Source organism: Filicampus tigris, chromosome 18 (genome assembly GCF_054856515.1).
Source record: "Filicampus tigris isolate MCC_2025a chromosome 18, RoL_Ftig_1.0, whole genome shotgun sequence".
Classification (NCBI taxonomy): Eukaryota; Metazoa; Chordata; class Actinopteri; order Syngnathiformes; family Syngnathidae; genus Filicampus; species Filicampus tigris.
In genome coordinates this window covers 1,461,917-1,476,552 of record NC_141234.1, presented here as the reverse complement: position 1 = coordinate 1,476,552, position 14,636 = coordinate 1,461,917, and the positions used below count along the sequence as shown (strand labels likewise).

The 14,636-nt window shown below is 46.8% G+C and overlaps 1 protein-coding gene across 1 annotated transcript in view; it reads left to right on the top strand.

Moving 5' to 3' along the window:
- gabbr2 (gamma-aminobutyric acid (GABA) B receptor, 2) overlaps positions 1-14,636 on the top strand; it is an 81,119-nt gene that overhangs the window by 44,607 nt on the left and 21,876 nt on the right. Inside the window, exons 8-13 of the mRNA XM_086014288.1 lie at positions 2,554-2,614; positions 3,946-4,026; positions 4,625-4,775; positions 5,876-6,008; positions 7,566-7,673; positions 9,921-10,043. Of these exons, the coding sequence (XP_085870414.1) occupies positions 2,554-2,614; positions 3,946-4,026; positions 4,625-4,775; positions 5,876-6,008; positions 7,566-7,673; positions 9,921-10,043 (657 nt within the window). The remainder of the gene's footprint in view (positions 1-2,553; positions 2,615-3,945; positions 4,027-4,624; positions 4,776-5,875; positions 6,009-7,565; positions 7,674-9,920; positions 10,044-14,636) is intronic.

The window sequence follows — 14,636 nt, the reverse complement described above, 5'->3', positions numbered from 1 at the left end:
TCCTTGGTTATTCAATCATAGCAGGCAACCACCTGGTCTTTTAGTTAGAAAGCCACATCCTACTTTCTTTGTTAGTAAGTTACTTCCTGGTTTGTCATTTTATTCGCTAGCAGGCTACTCCCTGCTTTGGCTGGTACAAGGCCACTTCCTGGTTTCTGTGTTGTTGTTGTTGTGAGTGTGGTTGTTGTTGTGGACTTGTTTGAACAGCCGATACATTGAGCTTTGCCGGACGCTTAAAGCCTTCAAATGTACGTCGGTGATGCTAGCGCGAAGCTGCCTAGCATCTCAAAGTTTAAAAACTGGGATGCTGGGATACAGAACTGATTTTGCTGAACCCTGCAATGCTGAATTCGCACATTGCAGCATGTCTTGCTACCCACCACTGCAGTTGCTACCCCAACATGCAGGTCTAAAAATTTTTTTTTTTTTTTTTGGTACCCCTCAAAACTTTAGACAGCAAAAATTAATTGTACATGAAAAATTAGCAGTACCAATATACCGTATTGATGTGCGTTGATGCTATAAAGGCAATAATAGGTGCTCTCTTAAAAGCATCCGTGAAATGAGATTAGCCTGCACACACAAGCCTTACACCTACGCACGCGCACACACGCACACAAAAACATGCACGAGGCATCAGACGCGGGAAGGCAATCTCCCGCCACCACTGGCAGCACGCTGCATGCAACTTTTATGCACTTCCTTCACACACGCACACACCAAAAAAACAGACACTGTTACACAACCTGAAAACAACAAATTCCAGCTCTTTATTTGAAGCCTTTTTCGTCTTCTGGTGTTGTTCCACTGGTTTTTTTTTTGGTTTTTTTTCCCATCCCATGAGAACACAATCGTGAGCACTCTATCACAAAAGTCTCTGCGGTATTGATCTGCTGCAGAGATACCCCTCCCCCCCCTGCCGGAAGCGCAGGATGATAAGGGGAGGGGGGCGAGGGTGTCGGATGGTTATGGGGCAGGCGAAGGGTGCTGTTAAGCCAGTTTGTGATTGCCATGACACGCATGTTTTCTTTGATTTGCGGTCACTGAGGCGCGACATTTCGTTTATGGCGTGAGTGTGCGTGCGTGTTAATTAAATGCGGGGAGCGCCGACATTTTGCTGTAATTAGCAAGGTGTGAGTCAGCGTTTTGGTAGCACAGCGAGTATATGGATATGAAAGGTTGGGTGGGTTCGGGTGTGTGGTAGGTGTACTGCCGCCCCGTTTCAGTCATCTGCTCCTTTCGCTGATGTTCAAGAAGGAAGTGGGGGGTGGGGGAGGGGAGTAATTGCTGAGTCATAAAGGCGAGACCCTGTTTGCACAGCAGGTGCCCGAAGGTTCCGTTAAATGAGGTGAGCCGTTGATGAATTGTGGAGGGACTGACAGGCTTCTAGCCTGTGCGTGCGAATGCGCAGACAGACGTATACATCGCGTGCTCGTGAATGGACAGACGGATGTTTACATTGTGTCCGCGTGTGAATGAACAGACGGATGTGGATGTTTGCTCATGGGCAAAATGGACAGTACGCTTGGCGATGGTGGTCAAGACCCAAATTCTGTTCCGTTCTCTCAAGTTCACAGACAAATAACACACAGGCAACAAAGATGTCACATTTGCTCCCGCATTGGTGGAGGAAAGACGAAGATGGGGACGGCGAGAGTGAGAGCGAGGGGGAGGCGAGATAAAGCCGCGCAGGCCAAATTGATTGGACGACATGAGACGATAATGCCGCAAAGCTCAATTGCTTTTGTCTACTTTGTCGGCTCTGCGACTTAAAAGTGCTTATCTTGTTCCCTCCCTGCTTCAATCAAAGACTTTTTGGGAGGGGGCGCGCCGGGGTCCACTCTCTTTCGCCAAATGCCAACGTAAGGAATTGACGTCTGAATGTTGTTCTCACTGAAGCAGCTTTGATTAAGATTTTTGCTGCGGTCGCAGTGGCGCATTGAAGCAATATTAACTTGTATCGGGCAGGGCCGTAGCCAGAAATTGTTCGATGGGGGTGGCACAACATTTCACTGAGGGGTGGCCATAGCATGCTTTTAAGTCCCTCTCGAACTGAGAAGTCGTTGTTTATCATTATCATTTGTCGTACAGTTTGAGGCGTCACGAAGCAAAACAGTAGCGTCAAATTCACTCTTCTGCTTGGTTCTTTGCTTCCGGGTGTTTTTGGTGGAACCAGCAAGGGTTCTACTGCTGGTTACTAAAGAAACAAACGTGTTTTTCTGGTGAAGGAAGAGAGTCCACTCTTAATTTTGTTAGGTTCGGTGCTTGTATTGTCACGGAACGCGATATTCTGCCGGTCTTGAAAGATCAAACTCAAAACGCTTTCAAACGGCTGACAGCATGCGGAACTCTGCTCTGAAAACAGCTGGCCGTGAATGAGTTAAAACTATAATATCATTCATCACAGTTACGTAACACGACGTAAGAAATCACATGAGGTGCAGCGTGTCAAACTGAAACTGCCCCGGTCACCACCAAGTGCGGTTAACATGTTTCTTAAATGTAATACATGCGTGATTTATGCCCCGTTGTTGTCGTTTGTCTTTCTTCCAGGGCCAGGTGATGTTCCGCAACGGTGAGCGCATGGGCACCATTAAATTCAACCAGTTTCAAGGTACAAACACAACCTACTGCGCCATATTAGAAGCAAAAAAAAAAAAAAAACCATGAAAAGGATTCCTTTCGCTCCCGACGTAGCTTTGACTGAACGTCGTCTTTGTTGCGGTCGTCGTACAGGGTAAATCGCAATTTCTGTAAAGCCGGCTGTTGCGCTTGATGCGCTTGGATCGCCACCAACTAAGCTTGGGAAAAAGCTTCACGGGAAAAGAGAGAGGATTTTCGGGAGACTTTGTCCACACAATATTTGGACTTGTTTTTGTTGTTACTAGGGCCCAACCAATTGATCAGCCAATTTAATCAGCCGAAATGAGCTCCTTTTAAATCAATTTTTTAATTTATTTTTTCCCCAATGATTTTATGAATTTATGAGGGTTTTTTTACACATTAACACATTACAACATTAGAAAAAGGTAATGACATTTAAAAAAAAAAAAAAAAAAGGCAACATTTTCTATCTGTTGTAATGTTAAATTCTGAAGGACAAAATATTGTAAAACATTCAAATGTTATGGCTGTAATTCATATATTTATTGATGTCAGTGTTGAGGGACCCAAAAAGTTATTTTATTCCTTGTGTATTTTTTTTAAATAATCAGTTTTTGTGTTATCAAAAAGGACTTTTCAAAAAGTGACTTGGAGATTTGCGATTTTCCTGGCATATCGCTAATGGTCTTTGATCTTGCACTTAAACGTCTTTCCTAGCTATTGGCACTTTCGTCATCTTTCATCTTCAATGCTTTTGCTCACACGAACCAAAAGAGCATCACCTACCCAAGCGTGTCATCATTCACACAGTGGTAGTCTCAAATGCAAAATGCAATGCAATGCAAATTGATGAGGCTTCACAAATGCAAGCTGAGGCGATTTGTGCCTGTTTTTTACGAGAGGGAATCGCTTCTTGTTGTTGTTGTTGTTTTTAATATAATCGGCGGCTTCTGCGGGCTAATGTTTGTTGGACAAAGTCGTTCCGCAAAAACACTCCGTTTGAGCGGAACTGCACCGCTGCTTTTCCCCCCCACCCGTCTCGGAGAAGCATTTATCGCCTTCGCTTCCTTCGCCGCTATCTTCTCTTTATCGCCCGCTGGCTCTCCTTGAGGTGAAATAAACGCATAATTGAAACGGCATAAAGGGGGAAAGCATATTAAAAAACATATTAAAGTGCATATTCCGATCCTTAAGTGATAGCCGTTGCCGAGTGCTTTATTATCTGCGTTATTGATGTTTTGGCATATTACTAATGCGCTTTGGATGTATTTTGTTCAAGGCTGTATTTTGAGGCCGTAAAGTTTATCGGATGTTCATAAATGTTGTTGTTTTTGACAACAGAGGGCCAAGAAGTGAAGGTGGGAGAGTACAACGCCATTGCAGACGTGCTGGACCTCATCAATAACTCCATCCGCTTCCAAGGTATGGGAGAAAAAAAAATTGGCGCTCGGTGACACGATTACACAAATCCACCAGCTATTAATCGGAACTACACTGCTATGTGGAACATCTTGCGTTATCATCCCAAAAACAGCAAGTAAGAAAAAAAAATGTCAGGCTCCAATTTTGGCCACACGGAAACCAAATGATTTACCGCTACAGTTTCTGCTTGTGTCGTCGTACCTTGCGGTTTCCCCGCCGCCCACGCAGCCACGTTCAGAAAGTGCTGGACGGGTTTCCACGGTAAATAGAGGTGTGTAAGACGATTCCGCCGCCATCGATTGGACCCATCTTGCCCATCTCAGATCAAAACATGCGCAATTGTGGGACAGCATCAAATGAAGATGAAAGCCGTAACATTCGCGTGACCAAAGGCAGACTGCGACGGATGATCAGTCGAGCGGCGGGTAAAAAAAGTGAATGTTCCCACCGCTTAGACGATGCGTGCGGAGGAAACAGGAAATGGCTCTGGAATAGCCTCGTCGCTAGTTGGCGGTTGGGAGGACAAAGGAGCAGAGCGAGGACCACAACTTGGCCATCTTCCCCCAAACTAATTTGAACCCTTCCTTCTTCCCGTCAGGAGTGGAACCGCCCAAAGATCAGACATTTGTGCATTCGCAGCGACGGCACATCAATGTTCCGCTTTACAGCATCCTGTCCACCATCACCATTCTGGGAATGCTCATGGCCGGAGCCTTCCTCTTTTTCAACATCAAGAACAGAAACCACAGGTGAGCAAACGGCGAAGGAATAACGCAAAGCAGGGGTGTACCGCTATCGCCGAAAAAAAAAAGAGGAAAAAAAATCACGATTCTGTCCACATTCGGGTTCAGTACGAGAAGTACGAAGTGCAAACAGAAATGTTCTCAAATGTAGACAGGAATGCATTGACCGACATGTAATATTTGCCTAAATATTCAATAGATTAGAAATATACAAATACATATGTAGCACTATATCGTCGTGTCATAATCATCAATGCCCAAGTGTCAAATGTCGATGTTATTGCTAGCAGACTCTCACATATCTAAGCGAGCAGTTTTGTGCGTATTGTTTTTTCTTGGATTAAATGTACGTTACAGATGAGTGCTGTGATTTTATTCCAAAATATCCATTTTCGCGCAATGTCCGTATCGCGATACCAATGATTTCCTTGTCAAAATATCGCAGTATAATGTAGTACTGCAGAACACAAGGACATGCACTGACAAACCACTGGTATCGTTTTAAGGAACAATTATCGTTATGGTTGTCCAATGTCCACCTTAACTTACTTAACTTAGTGATCAATGAAATCAGCTTTTATACAGTATGTTTTTTTTTTTCCTTTTGTTTTTTGTGTAGCCTTGTTTTAAGAAAAAACGGTAATAGATTATGACAAGCACAATGTACACTTTGAATGTCATGGTTTTCTTTCAAAATATGAATTAGTGTGCATTATCCATATCGTGGTATCGCAAAATATCGACAAATATATGTTCCAAGTGGCAACACCTGTGTACCGTATGAATTTTTCTGAATACATGTGCCGTTACAACCCTAGTATCGTATTCTTTTCTCCTATCCTGCAGTACGGAAACGGGTGATAGATATCGAGATTATTGCCGCCCGATACACTTTCAAGTAGCTTAGCAACCAATGAAAACAGTTTTCATTACACTTGCAGTGAGTGGAGATGTTTTTACTCCAATATATCGATTATGGCACAATGTTTGTATTGCGTCACACTTGATTGTTCTTATTGGCGGCCGCCTATCGCAATCGATATGGCGTCGTGGGTTTCTCTGTGTCGGCTAGTCGTGTCATGCTGAAAGTGGCGCTTGTGGTGCAGACTGATCAAGATGTCCAGTCCTTACATGAACAACCTGATCATCTTGGGCGGCATGCTGTCCTACGCCTCCATCTTCCTCTTCGGACTGGACGGCGGCTTTGTGTCCGACAAGGAGTTTCAGACGCTCTGCACGGTCAGTTGCTCCCCCACAAACTTATCGTAATCATCATCATCGGAGAAGAACTGAAAAATGTATCCGCAAACTACTCCAGTAGAACTGTTGGGTTGCCGTTTGTTTTATCCGATTTGCAGTCGCTGCGGGTGGTTATCAGTCTGCTTTGAATAGATGACATCATCATTGAACGCATGACTCGCTTTTCATTCAACTCTCCTGTTATTTGTTGTCACTCGGGACAGCTGTCATGCCGCTGGGTCACTTTGACCCGAGGCAGGTTGAATTATCCAAAAGTGCCAGAGCGGAACAAAACCTCCCAAAAAAGATTGAAAATCTCAGTGTTAACTCAATTACTAAGTCACATTTTATTTTGAGACTCTTTTGTTGAGGGTCGGATTGACCCACCGATTTAAAATCCAGACGATTTGCATTGGAGCAGTGTTTTTGAAACAAACAAAAAAAAATCGGTAAAAGAAATCTAATAATAACCTTTCGTCAAGTATTTATGGGGTTTTTTTTCACTCCTTGGGTCAATTTGACCCACAAGAGAACAGGTGTTTTAAGATGTTTCTCCGAATTATTGCATTGCCATTTTTTTTCCTCTGGAATGCGATGCTAAAGCAGAGACCTACTGTAAGTAGAGTACAGTATCTTTTTCCCCCAAAATGAAGCTAGTAAGGAATTCAAACGAGCCGCGAGATTGTAGGTTTTAATGGCGCTAGATTTAGATACGATAAACAGCTTAAGTGTGACCAATGGAGACAGACCGGCTATCCCTGCGGGGGCGGGATCTTTAGCCAGCATATTAGGCCGTCCGCCCTCAGGTAATATGACGCAATTACAGCGATAAAGTTGTTTTGCGGCCACGCCAGCGAAATGACGCAGGCCGGACTTTGTCTTCAAAATGCTTTGTGGGATGGCGAAGGTGTACCGGTAAATAAAAGTGCGCGGTGGGCGCGTTGTGGCTATATCGGGCTTTGTCAGGTTATTTTCAAACTCTGCACTTTTAAAACACACATCCGCGGCGTCCTCTGGTGCCCAAATCAGAGCGAGAGGTCTCCGTTTTCTTTCTTCTTATTAGGACGAATTACTCTCAAGAGTGTGACAGCCTCCGTGCTTACCAGATAAGAGACGAGAAAGCAACCTGACAGCTTTTTTTTTTTTTTTTTTTCTATTATTATGTGTGGTTCATTTTTAGAGCGCTATTTTGGCATCTTCAAGCAAATGTTCATACCCGTCAGACACGTCACGAGGACAAGTTACAAAATATTAGGCCCCTGATGTCAGTTTCACAGACCGACACACACAAATTGGGCCTTTGTCATAAGGTCAAGGACCCGTGCGCAAAATGGAACTGGCATTTCAAAGCTTTGATGAACTCCTGCTAGGGAATTTGAAGGACAAATGCTCAAGAATGACAGTGGAAGGTGGCGTGGTTTTGCCAACTGTTTCTGTCCTTCTTTGACCATCTTAATGTCTGTCCGCAGTACGATATGCGAATCGATCGGCTCGTCGGCATGCGAGAAGGTAGAAAAATCCCCATTCGGTTTTGTTTCTCTCTTGTCGCTCCGACAGGTTCGGACGTGGATCCTCATCGTGGGCTACACGACGGCGTTCGGCGCCATGTTTGCCAAGACCTGGAGGGTGCACGCCATCTTCAAGAATGTCAAGATGAAGAAGAAGGTACGGGGGCAGTATTTGGCCTTTCGGTCTGTGTGTTTTTGAACATATACCGTGTGGACAGAAATTCTGGGACATTGTGACCGGCTCGGTTGTGCCTCGTGGGGGCTGCTGCCGCACAATTCAAAGTCCAAAATGCTGGAATGAAACTTACTTCAATAACATCCAGGACATCTGGATAAAGCTTACAGATGATTGACTCTCCTTGTACGGAGGAATAACAATCCAACCACACAAGACAACATAGTTGCTCAGGGAATCCGTCTCCCGGCGTCTCTTTTCCACATGGCTAAGGATTACAGTTTGCAATTCACGCCCCATCAACTACCAAAGAAAACAACGGTAGTCACTACGCAAGCTCCGTGCCAAGATCTCTCCGGCAGATGCTTTTGTCTGATCTCGTCATCCTCTGAGAAAATGATGCCTCCTGACCCCAATCGCACGCGACAGTTTATTCGGGGCACTTGTGAACGCCGTAATTGCGATACGTGGCACTTAAAGCGACGTCGCAATACGCGCGACCCGATTCGTGATCGCATACATCGAGAGGGCTGCACTCTGGAAAGGGATTTTAAGAGCCTGAGTCGGATTCATGTGCGTCCAAATACTTTTGTCCACGGGGTGCCTGCGTTTATAGCCACCGACTGCTTTATAGTCTTGAAATAACTTCAGTGGAACACGTTTAAAGCTTTGGAGCCGTCAGATTCAATCACGTTGATTGGCCGAGTTATGTAAAAGAGATGCAGACTGTCGTAGTGGTTCTTGGCCTTTTTTTTTTTTTTTTTTTGTATTTATAGAACCACCAGACACCCCCCCCCCCTCCCCCCTCTGCCATCCTTCCATCCCTCCTGCCCCGTCTCTCGCTCCCACTCGTCGGCTTTCTGGAGCAAGTGTGGGTGGCCTGCCAGGATGAGAGGGATGGATCAAAGAGTTGGAAGGATTTGGGGCCAAGTGGCAGAAGGGGGAAGAAGGCCAAGAAGCGAGATGGAGAAAAGACAAACCAGAGAGGCAGACAAAGTGGCGCATACGGAAAAGGAAGTCGACTTGGCCCTAAGAGGAGAGCGGGAATTGCGATTGAGGCGGCTTACGGCGCGAGGAACTGTAACCGAGATCTTCTTGGACTCTTGGGATTAGATGAGGGAAAAAAAAATTCAAAGCTGATTTGTCAGCCTTTGGATATTTCAATTAGGCCCAGAAAACAGTGAAAATACTTAGCGGTACTATGTTCTGGAAGATTTCACAGTATTTGACTGCCGCCATTTTCACCAAGCAGTACAGTCTAGTTTATTTTTCGGAATGAAGGTTTTAGGTCAGGTGCGGGCGGGTGGTGGTATGCCTGGTGAGCAGCCAGTGTCTTAGAGATAAAGATGGAGCCGTGAATTTTTTCTGCGCAAGTAGAGAGAGGATTGATCCATTTACCAATAAGTATAATTCACCATTCTGGGCGTTGAAGGGACAAAGTGGATTTTCATCTTTCTACGACGTCGAGTGGTAATGGTACAGGCAAGAACACTTAATAATCATCCCCCGAAGACCTGGTTGACACTGTCGATTTTTTGCCCATCTCAGATCAAAACATGCGCAATTGTGGGACAGCATCAAATGAAGATGAAAGCCGTAACATTCGCGTGACCAAAGGCAGACTGCGACGGATGATCAGGCAGTGTCAGAAATGCCGAGAGATCGGTCGGCCTGTCAAACATCACCTCCCAGATCAAAATGTACCTTTCCAACTGTACTGCCGGACGCACCGATTGCTGGGGCGGAACTTTTGCGGCCACGTTTACCTGGTATAGGACCCAAAAAGGACACTGGCAGTCCACTAGTCGAGCTTCTAGATTGTGTTATTTCCACGGCGGGCTTTCTGACCTTTCCTTTGAGCGACGCTTCCATACCGTCGACCGTCAAACGGCGTTATAAATAAAGATCACAAACAGGCCGCGGCTTTCATCCCCGTAAAAGTTCACGGTACAAAAGAAGAGCGTCGCGATCTGACGTGGTTGCTTCACATCTCGGGGGGGGGGGGGGGGGGGGGGGGGGCAGGGGATGCAAGGGGGGACGCATTGGCGGGTTGCCATTTGCGCTTCCCGCCGCATGCGGCGTTCGACACATCCTCGCCGGTGGTTAATTGCAGCTAATCAGCAGCTGATGAGACGGTTGTGAGAACCAGCGGGTCTCTGGTCGGACAATAATCGCAATTGCTGAGCGCGGTGCTCATAAAAGTGTTGTTTTTTTTTTCCCCCCACGCAGATCATAAAGGACCAGAAATTGTTGATCATCGTTGGCGGGATGCTACTGATCGACTTGTGCATCCTGATTTGCTGGCAGATTGTGGACCCGCTGAAGAGGACCGTGGAAGAATACAGCCTGGAGGTCGGTGCACATTCCGATGTCGCATCTCTACATGTTGGCCGAGTTCAGGCATTTTTGTTCACGTTGCCTTCGCCGGGATTTGGGAGATTCCCAGGAAAAAAAACAGAACGCCTGAATTTGGAGCTCAAGCGCACAAAATGCTAGCCTCGGGCTACGGTAGCATCTGCCTTTTTTTGTGTCGATTATTTTTGGGTTGGGATGTGAGCCGCCGCAAGTTCCCGCGTTGATCCCCCGCCCCCACCGCCCCTCCGCCGCCCGACATTTGCCAGCTCGGATGCGAGACGTTGGCAGGGCCTGCTGGCATCGGCCCGCTTGGCCTTGTTTTTCTAGCCGGAGAAGCGCAGAATCAAAATGAACTCGTGACTCGATCGTGTTCCCTGCTCAAGCGCCCAGTGGCTAAAATGCTCACGCGGCTTTGTCGTCTCAGATTGGCCGAGCATCAGTCAGCAACGCTTTGCTACCAGATTTGAGGAAGAAATGTACCAATCATAGCGGACCGGGCTTTTTTTAGGCATTTTAGCATCAATCGGCAAGATTTGCCTTTGATTGGCCGATTTTTCGGCAAACAATTCTCAAAGCGGACAAAGCTTCAATCGATCATATTTCCTAGTAAATACAGCGAAAAATACATCGTTAACTGTAGTGAGTCCGCTTTTTTCATTCACTGAACTCCAAGCGTCGCTCTGGTTTTCCACCTCAATTCCTACTAAATCGGAGAACTCATCGTCATGAATTTAAGTTTGCTTACCTGTTCTTGAACCCTTGTGGGACGACTCAGCTTTTATGTTGAATGCGGGTTCCTCCTGATCCCCCGAATTATTCCTGACACTCTCAACTGGAGTGGATGAACAACCTCACAGGGTGTTATTGGAAGGTAAAAAGTGGACTTCTGCATTTCCTGGGCGACTCCTTTTCACCTTATTTCCTGTTTGTTGATTGTTGCCAACACCCCGCGGGGGGATAGAGGGACTCTATCTGGCAGTTGGTTTGGACTAGTGCGCCTTCAGTTAAAGGAGGAATCTTGTGAAGTGATAAATAAAGTCCACCAGGAGGTTTATTTTAGTCCTTCCAGTGAGATTTAGCCCAAAGGGGAGGGGCGGGATAACGGGGCGTACTTTCTGCACCGTATCCTATTTACATTCTCCGTTAGCGTACTCTCCAGCTCCGCTTGGCTCATTTGCTCGACTCCAGACAAAGATGTATCTCTCTCTGTGACGCGACTCACTAATGCCTTTAAGGTCAAGCGCAACCCTGTTGAACATATTCATTCGTCGGCGTGCGCGGGTGCGTCCTCGCCGAGCATTCTCAGACTCTCAGCCTTCGGTTCTGGATAGCCAAGTGAATATATTAACCGCGCTGCAGCGTGGGACTCTTTATACCACGATGAAAGGTCCAGGGGGAGAAAAAAAAAACATGGGAAAAAAGATTTTGCACCATGCGCAAGTATTGATACGGCTTTATTTTACGGTATCGGCTGCCGATACGATACCACCCTCCGATACTTAAGTTAAAAAAAAAAAAAATCTGACATTGGGTAAGTCTTCTGCATTAGTTGGCGCTATATTGCGGCAGTTTGATACACTGGCATATGGTTATCGTACTGGTATCGATCTGCAAAAAAAAGTGATATCAAACATCTCCAACCGCGGGGTAAGGTTTGGTAAGGCGGTGAAATGGTTTTGTACTGTGTGTGTCTTGTTGAAAGGTGTTGTTGCGAGAATGCCACTTTTGCCGACATTGTGTTTGTTATGGGAATAAGAGTCCGTTGTCGCTGCGGTGGGGTAGTGGAATAGAATCCTCGATGTCGCTCGGATGAGATTTCCACAGTGGGACGGACCCGCTTGCTCTTAAAGCAGCAGGCTCCACTTAATAAGCATCTCTTTGCCAAAGTAGGCCAGTCCCCTTTGCTTGGCGGTTTAGCGCCAAGAAGACGATGGAACTGCGAGCGGGCTGACGGCGCGTCCTCGGAGGCTTCCGGGGGACCGCTGACGCAAAGTCAAGCGGGCGCCCAGGACTGGGAAAGCTTCTTTGGCTCTCCTGTCTGTGATGCTGCCATTGGCTGGCGGCCGGTCCGTGGCAAGCTTGTGGTAGTTGACCAAAACGTACAAAAGAAAATATGTCATTGGAAGAACATTTTCATTCATGAAATAAAATAATAATCATATTAGACCAATTAAGATGAACTATAATTCTAGCGTTTTTGGTCTTTGTCAGTTCATATTCATGAGCTTGCAGGGTTCATTTTAAATTTATTTCGGTATTGTTGTGTGTCCGTGTAGAAGGAAGGTCAAACACCTGTTTGAAAGTTGTAATTTACTCTTTTACGCAATACTTAATGACATTTTTTTTTACATCTTGCACTCCATAAATACTCGATATATTTAAAAAAAAAAAAAAAAAAAGTAAATTAGAACTCCAACTAAAACGGAGCATTTCCGAAAAAAATAAAAACTAACAAACCTGCTCTAAAAAGCAATTAAACCTAATTCAATTTAAAAAACAAAAGTCAAAATAAAATCAAAATGAACCCCCCCACCCCAAACTATTACAACCCTTGGATGGCGTATGCCACTTCTGAACGGACCGTGATGTCCTGCGACCTTGACGCCATACCACACAAGCCGTTTAACAATAACAAGCCGCCCATTCACCCTGTTTTTTTTGGGGGTTTTTTCTTTCCTTCCAAAGACTTCCCAGGACAGCTTGGGAATGCCGAATGGGACGCACGTGTACCGACGGAGAGAAGCACGTGACCTTGTGTGCGTGTGTGTGTACCTTTTGCATATACGTGATTTTTTTTGTTTTTTTTTCTTTTAACACCGCCAGTGCGTCGCCGCCCCCTCCCGCGGCTCTCTTGCATAATGAAGGACGAACTGTCAGGAAGAAGATGATTAGCATTCCATCGGATCCCGCAGTCAGGCATCTCCACCCTTCCTTCTGATACCCTGCCCCCCCCCCCCCCCCTCCTCCCTCCGTCCTGGCGGCGTCGCCACAGCAACGGCCACGGTTTCTGGCACCCGTAACACCGTTGATCCCGCCAGACGAAAATAGCAAGTTTCGGGCTTTTTGCGCGGCTCTTTGCATGGCAACACGCGTGCGGTAAAGGGAGGATGACGACGATGATGGGGATGACGACGATGATGAGGATGACGACGATGATGATGGTGGCGGCGACGATGAGGCGTTCAGTGACGCGTGGCGGCAGTTTGAAGGTGAACTGGCGCTTATTAGCGGCGGTGCAGACGCTGACATCATCGCCGCGCAGGTACAGCCAGGGCGAGCTGGCCCCGCACGCCGTGCCCCCCACCCCCACCCCCCCCCCACCCCCCGCCCTCCCTCGTCTGTGCATTTCCATCGGCGAGCGTGAATAAGCAGCAAGAGGAGCCGTCACGTTGATGAGGTGACACGTGCACGGTGCGTGACGGCACGCCGCGGACGTTTGGGCTGCGGATTATGTCCAGAAGGTTTTTTGGTTGATTTCTGTTGTTCATTGTGGAGGCGATCACAGGAGTCATCGCGTTGAGCATAAGCCCACCAAAAATATTTCGCATGAGACCACGCCTGTTGTGGGCTCCTTTTCACTGTTTCCGGTCATGTGCTTAATTTCGATGGCACAATGTAGCCTGATCGTGAAATCACATGAATTAGATGACAGGCATATTGATCGTGACGCCATGCTGGAGACTTTTTGTGGATCTTGATTGCGCAATTTGTTGTTTTCTATTGTGCAACGTGTCAGCGATGGTGAATAGCTGTCGACAAGAGCTGTTGCAAGCAAACTCACTTACAAGGCACGTTTGGAAACTATCGCCATTGATGGCGGCGAATGAGATTCTAATGAGACGTGGACTTTTTTGGTGACTTTTTTTTGGGGGGGACTGTGGATTATTTCTAGTGTTGCTGGTTTATTTCTACTACGCAAGTTGGGACCATTGTCTTCCTGGTTCATTTTTGGAGGCTAAAAGAGGGCTGTTGTACTTTGGAGAGGCCTTTGGGGCAGGGTTCTGATTGGAACCTCTTGTACCAGGAAAGCAAAAAGAAATTACAAGTTGCCGGGATTTGATGTGAATGCAGGTTGGGGAATTGTCCCGTTCGTGCCGGCTCTTCCCTTCCGAAAATGTCCTTCTATGAGAGGTAAAACATTGATGACTTTGTGTTGAAAAATACATACGAGTCCCGCTCCCTTACTCCCTCTTTTTTCTCGTCTCCGGGCGGGGCGAGCGGGTTTAATTGCGCTCGGCGGCGAGTCTCAAGATGTTCCGCAAGAAGTCGCAGCGAGCGGGATTCGTCGGTCACGTGCGGCATTAAGCGTCGCGCGGTGCCGAGCGCGGGCTGGCTTTGTTAGCCCGAACACAAAGCAGCCTCTCCGATCAATTCCTTTTCAAGGCTAACTGGGTCATTAAGGGATAACCGCCACCCACCTAGGCCTTTTCTCATCGACCACCTCCGGGGGAGGAGGGGGAGGGGGCGGCAGGAAGCCAGGCGGCGTGCCGAGACCTCACAACATTTTTCCTTCCACTCAATCCGAGTCTTGACAGCCAGTAAGAATGGCGGAAGTGTTCTTGAGCGGCCTCATTGCGTCATGAGAGAAGG